We start from the raw sequence: 16,996 nt of genomic DNA, 5'->3' as shown, positions 1-16,996 counted from the left end.
ATCATATTTCATTCATGGACTTTCAGCATCACCAACAAAATGAAATGCCCGGTTTAATCCATAAAAAAAAAAAAAAATTCTAGAGGAGAAGCAAGATGGCGGAGTAGAAGGACGCTTGTAGCTCAACCTCTCCCACAAATACACAACATCTACGGACCTACTTAGCCAACCAGAGCACCTGCCGAACTCTGACAGAACATTGGCCTCTTCGAAAGACAAAGATGCCAAAAATCTGGTAGGAGAAAAGGAAAAAAGAAAGAAGAAAAAACAAAACAGTGCGGGGCTGGTCCCGTAGGGAAGGAGCAGCAAAGGAGGACTGGCGCTTATTTGCTGGCTCTCCCCTCTCCAACGGAGAGGCCAGAGGGACAGAGGGGGCGCCTCCAAGGCTCAGATCTGCCTTGAGCACCCCTTGACCGACAGAACTGAGTTAAATGGGCACAAAAGGTCCCTGCGACACCCAGCCCAAGACGCAAGCCAGCTGGGACAGGGACTGGCTGCCCGAGCCAGGTGGAGGACTGGGGTGGCTGCACTGAGGCAGCCCCGGGGGACTGTGGGGTGCTGTGCACCATGGCTGGGAGGTGATACGGAGCAGAACAACCTCAGTCCCCCATAAATTGTGGAAAAAGCAAAGCAACACGGCTGGTGTGCCCTGGGGGGAGGGGCGCCATAGCCTTTGTCTCCTCAGACCTGCCCTGCCATTACTGGCACTTCCCTTGAGAAGAGAGCGGGGTGCAGCTACAGCTGCCATCTCCCCTGTGCACAGTGCCTGGGTGGGGGCAGGGGTGGGTCCGAGACCTGAATCCACACCCCGGGGTTCCGCAACCTCCTAAGCAGGACTGAGACTTGTTTACAGCCCAAGGTGGATAGGATCTTTCTGCCCTGGCACCTCAGAGAACTTGCACAGCCAAGACAAACAAGGAGCTGAGATTTGGCACAGAGCAGGAGCGGGGCCATTCCGTGGTCTTCCCTGAGCCCGCCTTCTGAGCGCCGACCCCGATGCGGAGTGGGCAGCTGCACAGGGCAGCGGAGTGACCGGCGCTGGGAGAGGGCGGGCGGCCAACCGCCTTCCTGGCAGGAACGCAGCACCTGACCACAGTGCTGGGAGGGGTCGCGATCCACCCACCTGCCTTGCCCCAGCGCAGCATCTGCCTGCTGCATTGGGAGTGGGAGTGACCTGCCCGTCCACCAGGAAAGAGCTCAGCACCTGACCCAGTGTTGGGAGGGGATGTGATCTGCTAGCTGACAGCCACTGGGAGCAGCACAGACGAGGGCACCAACAGAGGGCCTCCGGAAACAGCAAGCTGACTTCGTGAAACAGGGCAAAGACACAAACACCTCTTGATAAAATCATTAAGAGCACGCCGTCTCCAGGAGAACTAGATAACTGATACTCCTTAAGCCACAGTGCCAGAGAGATATGAGCAATATGAAGAAGCAAAGGAACCACTCCCAGTTAAAAGATCAAGAGAAATCCCCTGAAAGCACGATCAAGGAAATAGACGTTGATGGCCTACTACATCAAGATTTCAAAAAAAGACTGATCAAAGTACTGAAGGAACTAAAAGAAATAGTGTTTAGAGATATAAAACATGTCAAAAATGAAATAGAAGCTATAAAGAAGAACCAAGTAGAATTAGTAAACTCATTTGCTGAGATAAGAGCTGATCTAAAGGCTGCACAAAGCAGGCTAGATAATGCAGAGGAACGAATAAGTGACCTCGAAGACAGGACAACAGAAAGCACCCAATCATAACAGCTGAGAGAAAAACAAACAAAAAACAATGAAAACAATATAAGGGACCTATGGGATAATATAAAGTGTGCCAATCTACGCATAGTAGGGGTTCCAGAAGGGGAAGAAAGAACAAAGGGGATTGAAAAGGTATTTGAAGAAATCATGACTGAAAACTTCCCAAACCTAAAGAAGGAATCAGATATCCAAGTACAGGAAGCTCAGAGGGTCCCAAACAGGAAGAACCCAAATAGACCCACACCAAGACATACCATAATCAAGATGGCCAGAGTCAAGGATAAAGAAATGATCCTAAAGGCAGCAAGAGAAAAACAAAGAGTGGGTTACAAGGGAACCCCCATAAGGCTCTCAGCTGATTTCTCTACACAAACACTATAGGCCAGAAGGGAGTGGCAAGACATATTCGAAGCCCTGAATGAAAAAAAGATGCAGCCTAGGATACTCTATCCAGCAAGGCTATCCTTTAGAATAGAGGGAGACATAAAGAATTTCACAGACAAGCAAAAACTAAAAGAGTTTAGCAACACTAAACCCATGCTAAAAGAAATACTGACAGGTCTACTCTAAATAGAAATGAAGCAGGATGCTGCAAAAATGAGAAACTCGTAACTGGAAAGGAGATAACTGCCATGAATTACAAAAAGAATAAACACAAAATTGTAAAAGAAGACATCTAAATCATTAAGAGTGGGAGAGGGAAGCAAGGAAAGCCACAGTGGAAAACAGTATGGAGATTCCTCAAAAGACTAGGAATAGACTTATCTTGTGACCCAGGAATCCCGCTCCTGGGCATGTATCCAGAAGGAACCCTACTTCAAAATGACACCTGCACTCCAATGTTCATAGCAGTACTATTTACAATAGCCAAGACATGGAAACAGCCTAAATGTCCATCAACAGATGACTGAATGAGAAGCTGTGGTATATTTATACAATGGAATACTATTCAGCCACAAAAACCAACAACATAACACCATTTGCAGCAACATGGATGTTCCTGGAGAATGTTATTCTAAGTGAAGTAAGCCAGAAAGAGAAAGAAAAATACCATATGAGATCGCTCATATGTGGAATCTAAAACAAAACAAAACAAAACATAAATACAAACAGAAACAGACTCATAGACATAGAATACAAACTTGTGGTTGCCAAGGGGGCGGGGGGTTGGAAGGGACAGACTGGGATTTTAAAATGCAGAAAAGATAAACAAGATTATACTGTATGGCACAGGGAAATATATACAAGATCTTGTGGTAACTCATAGCGAAAAAAATGTGACAATGAATATACATATGTTCATGTATAACTGAAAAATTGTGCTCTACACTAGAATTTGACACAACATTGTAAAATGACTATTACTCAATAAAAAAATGTAAAAAAAAATTCTATGAAAATAGAAGAAAAGCATACACAGTAATATGTACATTGTGGGGGCAAAATAATCTAATTTTGTAATTTTCTTTTATCTGAGGCTTTAGTTGTAACATGTCTAAAACAACAAGTCAATACATTGTATTCAATGATGGGGGTAAGTTAACCCTTTCAGGCCACAAGGGTACTACTTAGTAAATAACTGCTTTTGTGCACCGACCCATACCTAGTGGCTGCAAGATAATTCACCTTTAAAAGGTAAAGCATTTATATACTCATTCCTCCAAAGCCTCTCTGTTTGCCAATTAATTTAAATTGGTGGAGGATAAAGAGGCCAGGTGTAGAAAAGAGGAATCTTTCAAGTTTTAGTATTTACAAACTTGAGTTACCTAAGATGAAGAAAAAATCTAGGTTTCTACTGAGCCATATTACCAGTACCTGAGCCAGATAAAACACAATCAGTCCTCCAAATCTGGCGCATTGTCTGAATTCTAATTCAAAAAAGCGGTCCAACTAGCACAGCAACTTGGATTTTTACTAGTCCCTTCACATTTTAATAGACTACAATAAACCCATTACATTAGTTTCTTACTTCTAGAAGCTGAAATCACGTCATCTGCTCTTGCTTAAAACGTTTCAGTCCATTGAGCATCTCTAAATTTTAAGTAACTGTGCTAACATATAATTAATGTGCTGATGTACAAAACTGAACACCTCTGGAGAGGGCATGTAGATGCTTCTGGGTGCTAACCTGGGAACTTTGCACAGCCTCCTACAAGGCTCCTGGGGACAGGACTGGATCAGTGGGTACACAGATGAGTAATCCTATGTACCACGGACATTCTCGACTGTGAAAGCAAATAAGTACATAATCAAACCTTCAAAAGAACGAAGAATAATAAACAAATTACAGTGCAGAAGACAGATGTCCAGGGTCTTCCCAGAAAGACAATGGACAGGTGCTGAAGTTTTGGAGGTAACCCACTACATCTGGATCTGGACTCATTTTTGTCACTGGTGCTATTATTTCAAAAACATCTCTATATTTAGCTATCTACCAAAGGCATATGATTCTACCTCTGCATAAACAGAACTTGGGCTCAGATGTCTGCAGAATTTCCTTTCCTCTCTTTCAAAAACATATTCTAGGCTAGAATTATAACATTCTGCACTTGCAGCTGCCACTGGAAAAAAATCCACACCAGTGAAAGATGCATTTAGTCAGCTTTTCTTTTTCTTGATCTCTTTTGATATTTTATAACACGTTAAAGCTCAAAGTTCCTTTCTTAAATAAATCTTCAAGCAGACGTTAAATAGAATGCAAATACTTTACATTTTAAATCATCAATCATTTAAAGAATCCTCTCCATGAACTGAATAAATAAGCCATCTGTGACGAAGGCCTCCCTATCATGATTTTAAGCTGACCCACTTCTTCACCAGTCACCATGGTTTGCAAAATCTCACTTCTAAGGGGCGCCGTTGAGTGCTCCGTGCCAGCTCCCAGTTTGAATCCAACAGGGTGAAAGGGTAATGTAAATAAACACCAGCCTAGATTTAAAATGATCCCCCTATCCCGCCCATAAAAACTGAACTTCAATACTCCCCCTTCAAGAGAAGCAATCTTTTCTCCGACAGGACTGCAAATCAAGTCTGCGGGGGTGAAAGGGAGCCAGTGAAAGGAGAAAGAAATCTGATGAGGTGTTGAAATGCATGGCTTTGGAGATCGCCAAGCAGGATCTGGTCCGGTCGGCGGGAGCTGCTCCCTACTCCTCACCCCAAGCCTGAGCTGAAATCAGGGTTCGACTTGCTCGAGAGATGCAGACGCGCTGGCGAAACCGCGCGCCCCCAGAAGCTGGGCCGGGACCCCGGCGCCCCTTGCCCGGCTCCGAGCGGCGCAGGGCGGCCGGGCGGCGCAACTTTCCTCAGCTCCCCGCCAGCAGCGCCGATCGAGCAGGGGCAAATCTCAAACGGCTCCCCGGCCTCAGTAGCTCTCTTTCACCCCGGGTCTTGGTGGTGGCTGGGGGAGGGGTGGGAGGGTCGGGAAGGACTTAAGGAGAGGATGACAAGGAGCGGAGAGAAGGGCCACTTCCCACCAGCCAGGCTGCCGGCTGCCACAAAGGGCAGGGCTCCGCGCCCCCCTCGATGCCAATGAGTCACACGCCAACCGGGATGGGCACTGACAAGGGCTGGCGGGCCGCGCGGCAAGTGACAGCGGCGTTGCGGGTCCCCGCGCCCCCCGGTCCACCCGGGCCTCGCCCAAGCCGATCGGCTCCCGGCGCGAGCCGCGCCCCCCGGACCTCCCACCGCCCCGGAGCCGCGCGAGGGCCACGCGGGGGCCGCCCGCCGCTCCGCCGCCTCCGCGCCCCAGAGCCGGCGTCCGCGCGGAGCCCCGGGAGCGCCTACCCTTTGGCGTGCTCCGTCTCCTCCTCATTGTCCCCGTCGATCCCGCACGTGTCCTGGTCGTCCAGCTCCAGGCTCTGCTGGCTGGCCGCGGACTCGCTGTCCTCCGCCATCGCGGCGGCGCGGGCTGGGAGGCGGCGCTCGCGGCCGCGGGCGTGGGGGGCCGGCACGGCGAAGGCGGCGGCGCGAGCAGCTCCCTCTAGTGCCGCCCGCCGTCTCCTCGGAGGCGGGGCCCGGGGCTCAGCGCCCGCTCCGCCCCGCCCCGCCCCGCCCAGACCAGGGGAGGCTTCGGGGGCGGTCCGCGCCCAGCTGTAGGAGGTCCCAGCGGGTGGCAGTGAGGGTTATTGCGACCCGGGGCGCACACAGGGGCCGAGCCCTGGAACCCGAAGCCGATCCCGCGCCCTGAACAGCGCAACCTGCGGACTCCAAATCCTGTCTTCATGTTGGGAGCACAGGCAACGCGGTTTTACATCTCTGCAATATTAAGAAGAGCTTTTAACTCTTGGCAGGGAATTCTTACTCAGGGGTAGGCGGGCCAAGGCCACTGATTTCCAGAACCGCCCCTCTCCCCCACCCTGGCCGATTACAGACACGTTGTAAAAATTCCATTTCACATGTCTCTGTCTTTCCAATATACTATGAAATCAAAGTCAAAGTGAAAACCGAGTGCTTCCAGCCTTCCCAAGTCTCCATTCCAACCAGGCTCACAGCTCTAAAACTCTTAACAGAGTAAAATGTGGAGCTGCCCCTGTTTTTGCTGGATACCACAGACAATCGGCTTAGACCAGAACAACCATCTTGGGGGAAGTGGGATTTGCCTGTGACGCTGGGGGACTGGACAGTGTCAGGGGGGCCACTCTGGCTTCAAGTGAGGGCTATGACCTAGACCTCCAATCAAAAGTGTGTGGCCTTCTGGGCTGAGATGGTCCTCTGTCTCTGCCTGTGAACGAAGGAGGGGAAGGAGGCACTTCATGGATTGCCAAATAAAAGGCAGGTGAAGTTCAGACTCTTATTTGCTGTTGCAGTCTGTACATTCCAGTCCTTTCCTTTGATTTCATGGGCAGAGTTCAAGGTCCCACTAGGTCACAGGAAGCCTACATGGTTTACAAAGACACTGGAAAGATAGTTATTAGAAATGCTCCATGAGGAAAAGAGACTTTAAAAAGGCACCTGAAGAGGGAGTGTGTAGCTCAGTGGTAGAGTGTATGCCTAGCATGCATGAGATCCTGGGTTCAATCCACAGTACCATCATTAAAGATAAGTAAATAAATATAATTACCTCGCCCCACCCCACCCCCAAAAAAAGCCATCTGAAATTTTTGGTGTGGGTCATTTTATGCAGAAGGTATTGGGAGAATTTTCTGGGTTTTTTTTTTCCCCACAAGGAAGACTGTGCCCTTAAAATACAAGACAGCAGTATCTAAAGACAAAAATTGCAGAGCGATTTCACAGTTCAGCAGCCTTTTATGACAGACTGAGGTTGAGCCAGCAAAGATTCTTTAAGTAGTGCAAAAGGGAGCCAAAACACGAAGGAAATACAATGCTATCTTTCACAATTGCAACGATTTCTGAGGCAGAAGGTCACACGTGGCTTCTGGCTTCAAAGTTTAGGCAAATATAGATCAGTGAATTTCCTGCGGCTCATCCCTGTGAACGTGATAAGTTAGATAACTGTAACCTGGCTGGTTAACCAGTACGATCCTGACCAGGAGCAAATCTATCAGATCAGTTGCTATAACCTATTGGAAGGGTTCTCTAAAATATTTTTTTAAATACAAAGCAAAGAGAACTCAGCAGATATGTATTTATCTGAATTCTCAAGAAGTTTTGACCAAGGATCTCAAAAAAGAATAAGAACACAAATAATCATGGAGAAATAAAATGAAGGCATCAAAAACCAGTTAAACACTAGAAAGCCATGACAAACAGGGAACATCTGTTCCCCAGAATGCAAAGAACTTGGCCCAGTCGTCTGTTAAGTACTGAATGGAGGTATTATATAATACAAATGTGTGTCATCATTAATCATTTGAAGGAGGACAGAGTTTGCAGATGACCCTGGAGATTCTTAAATCCTGTTGTTATACATAGAAACTTACTAGGTTTCTAAAAATTTTTGCTTCTTTCCCTGGTTTAATCCCAGAATTTGGAGGATTGGAACCAAGTGGTATCTTCTAGAATCTCCAATCCAAGCTTTATTTGGGGGAAGAGAGTCCTGTACAGTGGTTACCAGTGTGTTAAAAGAGGCTCTGGGGAATTTCCTATCCTGCCTGACTCATCTTCTATTATAGATGTAAGATCATAGTTGTATAATTAGTCTGGTTTTATTTAAACTAGTGTACCTTTTTGCTTTTTAAAAATTGCATTAAAATACACATAACGTAAAATTTACCATCTTGACCATTTCTAAGTATAAAGTTCATAATATTAAGTATATTCACATTGTGCAAACCATCTCCAGAGTTTTTCAATCTTGCAAAACCGCAACTGTAACCATTAAACAAATCCCCATTTACCTCCTCCCCAGCCCCTGGCAATCACCATTCTACATTCTATGCCTATGAATTTGACTACTCTATATACCTCGCATAAATGGAATCATACAGTCTTTTTCTGATTGGCTTATTTCCCTTAGCAAAATGTCCTCAGGGTTCATCTCTGTTGTGCCATGTATCAGAACTTCCTTCCTTTCTAAGGCTGAATAATATTTTATTGTACGTTTATACCACATTCTGTTTATCCACTTATGCTTTAAAAGACACTTAGGTTGCTTCCACCCCTTCGCTACTGTGAATAATGCTGCTATGAACATGGATGAAAAAATACCTTTTTGAGTCACCACTTTCAGTTTTGTTTGATATATTCCCAAAATCGGAATTACTGGGTCATATGGTAATTCTATTTTTAATTTTTTTGAGAAACTGCCATATTGTATTCCATAACAGCTGCACCATTTTTCATATCCACCAACAGTGCACAAGAGTTTCAACTTCCCCACGTCCCTACCAGCACTTGCTATTTCCTATTTTTTGGATAGTAACCATCCTTGTGGGTGTGAGGCCATAAAACCAAGGATTTATATACAACCCTTGTTTCTGTTTACAAAATACATTCTTAGGCAAAACAATAAAAATTTAAAAACCACATATAATACAAGGATAGATTGAAGATAGATATCGTTACCTGTTAGAGAATATATATATAGATGCCTTAATTACAATGAAAAAATTCTTTCATGAGTCAATCTCTCATTGGAAGCATATGTGCATTAGCTGTAAAGTAATACTACATACTACTTGACCTTGAGACATATTCAAATATTTCATCTTATTTTCATCTCTGTATATTATACTGTGAAGAGAAAATGGGCATGGGATAAGATTTTAGAAGGAAGCAATTAAGGGAATTTGACAATAGGGCTCCTGAGGAAAAGGAAAAAAAAAAAGCTTATGTTATTTATTCTAGAAATATAGAGGTTCATTTTGAAAGGATAGTATATGGAGGGCTCAACCTATTCTCCATTTCTTCAGAAAATAGTAAATTACTGATACAGCTAAGAAAGTATTTAGTGAATAAGCAGCTATTTTTCAGAAATAGTCCAGAAGCATCTCAGAGAAATAAAAAGATGGAATTTTCCTAAAGTTATGAGACGTGGGTGATAAAATAAAAAGGCTCAACATTTGTCTAACAAGAGTTCCAGAAGGAAATAATAAGTTTCAGAAGGAGAAATTTGGAAAGAAGGCGATATTTGAAGAGATAATGGAAATGAATTTTCCATGATTAAAGAAAAACAGGAACCTTCAGATTTATATATACCAAGTTCCTAGCAAGCTAAGTGTTTAAAAAATCTAGGCACATTGTATTAGATTAGTTGAGAAAATGACCACAATTCTCCACCTCTTCCTGTATTCCTGCCCTTGGCAATCTGGCTTTGCATCTCTTCCGCAAGAGCTCTTGAATTTGGGTTGGTTTTTTGACTTGCTTTGGCCATTTGAATGTGATGTGATGGTGTGCCAACTCCAAGTCTAACCTCAAAAGGTTTTGTGTGGTTCCTTTCTCTTTCCCCTAGAACTGTGCCACTGCAACAAAATTCAAGCCTAGATAGCCTCCTGGAAGGAGGAGACTGCATGGACCACAGCTGGGTCTTCGAGACAAGGTCATCTAGGATCCATCAGCCAGCCTCCAGCCAACTTGCCATCTGACTGTAGGTGCACATGTGAGCTCAGCTAAGATCAGCTGAACTCAGCCTGAATCAGCAGAACCACCCAGGGGACCTATAGATTTGTGAGAAGTAATAAATGATGTTGTCTTAAGACACTAAATTTTGTGGCATTTTCATGTGCAGCAATTGGTAACTGACACAGAAATTGGTACATAGAAGTGGGATGTTGCCACCTTCGATGTGTAGCAATGGATTCGCAATGAGACATCAGGCAGGATATGGAAAAATGGCAATGAAACTAGAAAAGGCTGAAAAATACAGTGTCCCATGTTATGCAGTGTGAAAACGTCTGGGTAAATGTCTTGTTCTTAGCAACTTGTGAGATAAAAAATATATCTAATATACTTTCAGACTCGAGAAAGATAACTTCCAGGTAGAATATTGCAAGCATCAACTGACTGCTCCTAAATGCATGTGATAGGTTTCAGCAAGAAAGAGACGGGCTAGGAAAGAACTGGCCAGTTTGCAAGCAGAATTGGAAGGAATAGAGAGGGATCAGAACTTGCTGGGTTGGAAAAATAAAGCTGCTTCTCATCTCTAATCTTCTCAGTCAGTAAATATGCATCAGAGTGAAAGCAGGACTAAAGATAAAGATCAAATCAAGGCAGTGACTCTAAAAAACATCTAAAGAATTAATCTAGTACCTAACAGACCCCCTCAACTGGACAAAAGGTCTTTTAGGAATCTTTTCTTCCCCCTTAATGGAGGCACTGGGGATTGAACCCAGGACCTCGTGCATGCCAAGCACATACTCTACCACTGAATTATAGCCCTCCAACCCTGGCTTCTAGGGTACAGTCCAACAGGTCCAAAACAGCAATATTAGAGAGAAGTCAGTTGAGAAAGGAATCAAGGGTGTGGCTTTTATCAAATGCAGTGCATTATAATTAAATACACAGAAAACCCACAAAGTGTTTAAAGAGTGTTATACACACAAAAGTGTCACAAGCATGGACTTACTAGGACTGAAATTTATCAAGATATTTATCAAGTTTTAGGTCTCTGGCCCTAGAAACATAATGGGCAGGAGACAGTCTGAGAAAATTCCTAAGCTGCCAATAAGATCCATTTCCTCAGAAGTAGGCAAGGAGTGGGATTGAAAAGAAAGGATGCCCCGGCTGGAGTCAAGCACCACTGAAAACAGTGAACTGTGGGGCTGTTTCCAGGGAGCAGACCCAAGGCCTAATCAAGGAGTGTTCCACACCCCTGGAATAGAGTGACCTGGACAAGAGAGTTCAGAATATTCTAGATCAGTGACTGCTATCTGTATCCTATTCCTCCCACTTTTGTATGTGAGTATTTGTGTGGTTTTCCTGTCCCTGGTTTGCCACTGGATGCTGCACCTTTAGGGCAGATCCCTTGTCTCCTTGAGTTCCTGAATTAAGAGGAGCCCTATCTTGGAGCTGCATCTGAATCTGCTGTAAATCGTAAGATCCTGAACCTTGAGGCTGATGCTCTGATTTGGATGAGAAGTTGGGATATGGAGTGGAGGAGGGGAAGGATGTGAATATAAGATGGATATGATATAAGAAGGATGAAATAACTGGCCAGAAGCTAGACTGTTAGATTAATTGCAAAAGTATGGCCTCAAGTCTCCACCCCTATCAGTGCAGCTCCTCCCATCAAGAGATGGAACCAACGTCCCTACCACATGATTCTGGGATGACCAGCAAAATTTGGCAGAAGTGAGAGTGTCGCAGACCTGGTACACAGAACATAACCTTTTGCTTCCTCTATCCCTTTACTTCCAGCAGGAAAGAAATTCTGATAATACAGGGTGTGTATCTAGAATATATCATCTTTATTAATAAGAGAACTAACGAACTTTAGCCAAAGGGAACGTTAAAGTGACACAGCCTCGGCTTGTGGGCTCTGCTCTGCCCAGCAGAATGCTTTCCTGCCGTGGGCACGTGCCTGAGTTAGCCTACGGGCTGATGTGGAGTGAGCTGAGCTGTGCTGGCTTGGGCCTCCTGGGCTCTCCAGTTCTTGATTAATCCCCCAGCTGATCACAGACACGTGAGTGAGCTCCGCTGAAACTTCCATAACCTTCCAGCTGACCTACAGACGTGTGACATAATCCATGGTCATCGTTTTAAGCCATGCAGTTGTGGAGTGTGTGTGTGTGTGTGTTTAAGCAGCAGTAATTAATCAATGTACTGTAGAAAAGCAAAGACTGAAAGAAAATCTTAAAGATGGACTCATTCCTTATTGCCAACTGTGATAATTGTATATCAGAGTACACCTGAAAAAGACTCCTGCCAAGTCCATCATTTGGACTTTCCATCTGGGCTTACAAAACCAATGCCATTCACTTTTGCGTTGTGTTAACTCTTCCTGATGGCTGGTCTGCTTCGCACTCAGGTTGACTTGATCTTATGTATAAAAAAATGGTGACTCCATTTCTAATTGCGGAGGAAGCTGTGGCTATGCTGAGCTGTTTGCAGTTGTGCATTTGAGAAGCACTTCTTGGTATCAGTCTGAGCGTGATTTTCACCTCCTGCTGCTTATGATTCTGCTGAAAGGTTCTCACACCCGCTCAAGCCCGCAGCGTGGTGCCACAGTGAGAACTGCAGACCAGCTGCACTGTGGAGCTTCATCATTGCTGAGTCTGTCTTGCTCCCTGTAGGGCAAGGTAGGGTGTGCAGGGGATGCCGGGGAGACTGCCAGATGATGCAGAGATGATGCTCCAGCTTTGCTCGAAGGTGCCTTAATTGGTCATCTTGAAACCTCCCTGCTTGCCAACTCCTTGAATATATCCAGGCTTTGTCCACCAAGACATCACCGGATGATGTATTGCCAAAGATTATTAGTATTTTCCTTAAGACATATATTCCAGAAGCACACTCTTACCAGAATTTTTTACTAGAAGTACCAGAGGAGGCAAAAGAATCTATTGTAGCCTGTCCAGAATTAGGGTTTCCCAGCCCTCTCAGGAAGAAAGGATGGAGGAGAAAGCAAAAGAGTCAGGTAAGTGAGTAGAGTAGGTAAGGGGGAAGAAGGGAGGAGGGAAAAAGCAAGAAAGGGAAGCTGGTGGAGTACAGGGAGGCAAAGAAAGTCGAAAGGAATTGCCTGCATGCAACCCAAAGGTCACAACAGCCTCCAAGATGAGAGGACTCTCTGCCTCCAGCCTCTACCTCCTTTTAGACCCTTTTCAATAGTGCTACTCAAATGATCCTGGCAAACCCAGCACCTTTTGATGGTCCCTTTGCAGAGCATTCAGTCAAAATTTCTTACCATGGAAATCCATACTTAAAATCCTTACCGTGGATTTTCGTAAACACATAAGGTACCATGATGGGAAGTAGAGACAGTTTTACTTGTTTCTTCTAAGAACAGAGATCTCTTTCAGGAGTCATATGTGAGCACATGATTCTCTTTCCCACTTTTTCAAAAGTAAAATATGAAGGGAGAAGAGAGAAGGGACTCTATCCAAACAGTAAAGGAGGAAAGAATGCTTTCTCATTGCTAAGACCTTTAGTCTTTAGATAAGCTGATACCACCTCTGGTACCATCATCTGCTGAAACCCTGTGCGTGGCGCTCCCCAAGAACCTCCCATTCAGACTGAGTTCATCTGCAAGGAAAGAAGCCTTATGTATCTCACCGAGCTTGCTAAGATACAGAAACTCATGGGCTTACACCGGCGCTCCCGTTGTGGCAGAGCTTGGTGAGAGAGTTCTTGGGAAAGCCAGCTCTATTTTCTCAGAAAATTGGGAACAGCATGGAGATAAGGCTAGTCCTTGCTCCTCATCTGGATAAATTTGAGATGAAAAGCTGGCTGGAGCACTCAGGGTTGTGGGAGTGTCCCATGGGTAAAGCAAAGACCAGGAATGGTACCTGGGTTTGGGCTGTCTTGCTGGTACCCTGCCCAAGAGGGCAGCCATCTAGCCAAAAGGACCCCAGCAACAAGAAGTTGGGAGTGGATGATCACATACAGGGGCTGGTAGAAGAGATTAGATGTTGGCTAGACAGGAAACATATAGGCTGTCCAAAGGATTTGTGTAAAAGCACCACAAAAGAACCAACATTTGGATACCGGTTGTCACCCAGCCGGGCACTGATAAGCAAGAGGAAATTATACTTGCACCAATTAGCTAAATCAGGTTACACCCTTTTCCTCTAGTCCCTCTTCCCTACCAGCTGGACTCTGGAGGAACCAGGCCCCGAAGTGTGGGGAGATCTTATGAGCCATGGGAAGTGCCAGAACCAAGGGTGGGGGTGAACTTGGCATTGGACAGAAGATTAAAGATTCAAACAGAATGTGACTGGAGTGAACTTTTTAATACTTAAAGTCACTGAAAGCTCTGGAATCTGCCCAAGATTTCACTAAGGTTGGCAGAAGGGAGATTTGAAAGAGCAAGTTTGAAAGCTATGATTAAAGAAAAAACACCCATTTTATTTTATAAAAGCAATAACAAAGCAAAAAAAAAAAACCACATATGTATCATTTTATTTGTAAATAGTGTCTCCAAGCAAACAAAAATGGTACCATCCTTTCAAGAAGAAACTATAGATAGATTCAGATACCTGCACCTTCCTAATTTGTGTTTGTAGCCAAGGAAGATTCACATTCACAAGATTTACACAGAGTAAACTCCAGTGTTAAAAATTTGTTGTGGTTTATAACCTGGTTGAATTTGTAGAAATTCTGAATTGGAGAATGCTTTCAGGAAGTTTATAGAAGGTGATTTAGGTCATGCTTTTTCATTAGACACAACCACTCACCCACAGAGATTTCTCAGGGTTATCCTTCTTGCCCACTTGGGACGGGCACTTGAGTTGTTTGCTCTGCGGTGGAAATGGGTTGGTGCCAATTCAAACACACTCTCTCATCCTGGTTGTCTCAATCATCCCCCCTTTCAAGTAACCAGAATCTTGCCTATAGGCAATATAGCATGTGGCCGTCAACAGAGTAAACTGATTTGATCCTTGAGAGAAGCCAATGCATGGTATTGGAGCTATTTCTTCTCCATAGCTTAACTTATAGAAAAAGAATGGGAACAGATTTGTAGATACAGAGAACAAACTAGTGCACACCAGTGCAGAGGCAAGATGGACGTAGGGGATTAAGAGGTACAAACTACTATGCACAAAATAAATAAACTATAAGGATATATTGTATAGCAGGGAAATACAGCCATTATTTTGTAATAAACTTTAAGTGGAATATAATCTATAAAAATATTGAATCACTATCTTGTATACCTGAAACATAAAATATTGCAAACCAACCAGACTTCAGTGAAAAAAAGAAAACACTAATTCAAAAAGATATACACATCCCAATATTCACAGCAGCATTATTTACAATTGCCAAGATGTGGAAACAACTTAAGTGTCCATCAGCAGATGAATGGATAAAGATGTATATATACAATGGAATACTACTCAGCCATAAAAAAGAATGAAATTTTACCATTTGTAACAACATGGCATTATGCTAAGTGAAATAAGTCAGACAGAGAAACACAGATACTGTAGAATATCACTATATGCAGACTCTAAGAAATAAAGCAAACTAGTGAAATTAGCAAAAAGAAAACAAACCCAAAACCAAATAGACACAGATTTAAAGAACAAACTAGTGGTTATCAGTGGGGAGAGGGAAGTAGGGAGGGGCAAGATAGGAATATGGTATTAAATAGGTACAAACTGCTATGTGTAAAATAAATAAGCTATATAGTACAACACAGAAAATATAGCCAATATTTTATAATAACTATAAATGGAATATAACCTTTAAAAATTATGAATCACTATGTTGTACACCTGTAACATAATATCACACATCAATATACTTCAAAAAACAGGAAAAATAAGAAAGAAATGAGGCAAAAAACTTAAAAGCTTGTTTCCCAAATAAAGACACAATAGCTAGCTAAAAGATGGATAGATTTTTCCCATTTTCTTTCCCATCTGCAATCTTTTTTTTTCTTGACAATCCTTCACTGAATAGAAAAATGCTAACGTAAGTGGTGTGCAGTCATATTATCCTAAGTTCTACATTAGTAGGTGGATTCTTCATGTGCCATGCTGCATCAGAGCAAATATGTGTCTCCCTATTACAAGGCCCTGCCTAACACAAAAGCCAGATTAGACATTCTGGGCATATCCATGACCCTCATTGTACTGACAGAGTCTGTCTGTAGTGAACAGATTTATCTTTCAACAGGCATAGAACCAACAACACAGAAAGACTGGAAGTAAACTCAAGTGATGTTTGGGTTAAAGTGGAGATCATGTCAGGAGGATCATTAAAAAGTGTCTGATTATCCTGAAAGTCTTGTCCTACATGACATCCTGGACATAAAGAGCCCTGGTTTTAAGATCAAATAGTTATAAAAAGAAAAACAACAATGTCATCCTTCTATACTTTTTTCTGCCTCTGTGATCTCTTATTTAAGATAGATTCCCTTACCTCCTACAAATTGGGCTCACTTAAAATATCTTGTGAAGAAGTCCATATTATGTATTCAAATTTTTCTTTAGCAATTGTATATCAAAACAATGACTTTCTCAGGAAAATTGAAAAAGGGAGCGTTTGAGAGTATGAGTCTGCAGTTGATTCTGGCCCTGCTGCTTGTTAGCTGTGTGACTTAAGAAAAGCTACCTAACTTTTCTGTGCTTCTATTTCTTTTCTTAGGGGGAAAAAAGAGCAATTGGGAACATTTAAACATTACTGAGCCTTCCCATGTACCAGTAAATCTGATAGAATTTGCTACTCTGTTGGATGGGGGTGAACAGGGAAAGGCAGGAAGCAAGAATGAGTTCCAGGATTATTTTATTCAGAGAGAGTTTTATACTGAGTCAGTTTGGCTAAGCTGGAGCTACATTTCCCAGACTTCCCTTTGCATATAGTTCTGATTTGCATGGGCTCCAAGAGACCTTCTGTGTGAAATCCAGAAGGTGGAAGTAAAGGAGCAGCAATCATATCTGACTCTCCGAAGGTGGATGCAGGGCACCAGCTACCAGGGCAGCTCGAGCCCAGTGTCACTCACCTTCTAGCTCCCTCTCCGGCAAGAGGAAGCACTGGGACCCATAGCTCCTCCAGCTCCCCAAGACCTCCCCTTGCAGCTTCCTGGAGTTCTAGGCCAGGTGCATGAGCTGCTGTGCATGAAGCTCTGAAGCTTCTCCTGAAGGTCAGCCTTAGCAGTGAGAGTAGAGTGGATGAGAGGCAAACACTTATTCCATGGAGTTTCATAGTTTCCGTCTGTCCTCCACAGGACCCACTTCTCCCTCGCAGGTT

General features: G+C 43.9%; 1 protein-coding gene across 5 annotated transcripts in view; it reads right to left on the bottom strand.

Annotated features, from left to right (window-relative positions):
• Positions 1 to 5,743, bottom strand: part of NMT2 (N-myristoyltransferase 2) — a 55,735-nt gene extending 49,992 nt beyond the window's left edge. Inside the window, exon 1 of one of the 5 annotated variants that reach the window (XM_074358449.1) lies at positions 5,534 to 5,743. In XM_074358449.1, the coding sequence (XP_074214550.1) occupies positions 5,534 to 5,643 (110 nt within the window). In that variant the 5' untranslated portion in view covers positions 5,644 to 5,743. The remainder of the gene's footprint in view (positions 1 to 5,533) is intronic. The other 4 variants (XM_074358448.1, XM_074358446.1, XM_074358447.1 and 1 more) reach the window with 4 other exon arrangements.
• Positions 5,744 to 16,996: the final 11,253 nt, after the last annotated feature.

Source organism: Camelus bactrianus, chromosome 35, assembly GCF_048773025.1.
Source record: "Camelus bactrianus isolate YW-2024 breed Bactrian camel chromosome 35, ASM4877302v1, whole genome shotgun sequence".
Classification (NCBI taxonomy): domain Eukaryota; kingdom Metazoa; phylum Chordata; class Mammalia; order Artiodactyla; family Camelidae; genus Camelus; species Camelus bactrianus.
The sequence above is the reverse complement of the archived record's forward strand: the minus strand, read 5'-3'. Positions and strand labels throughout refer to the sequence as shown.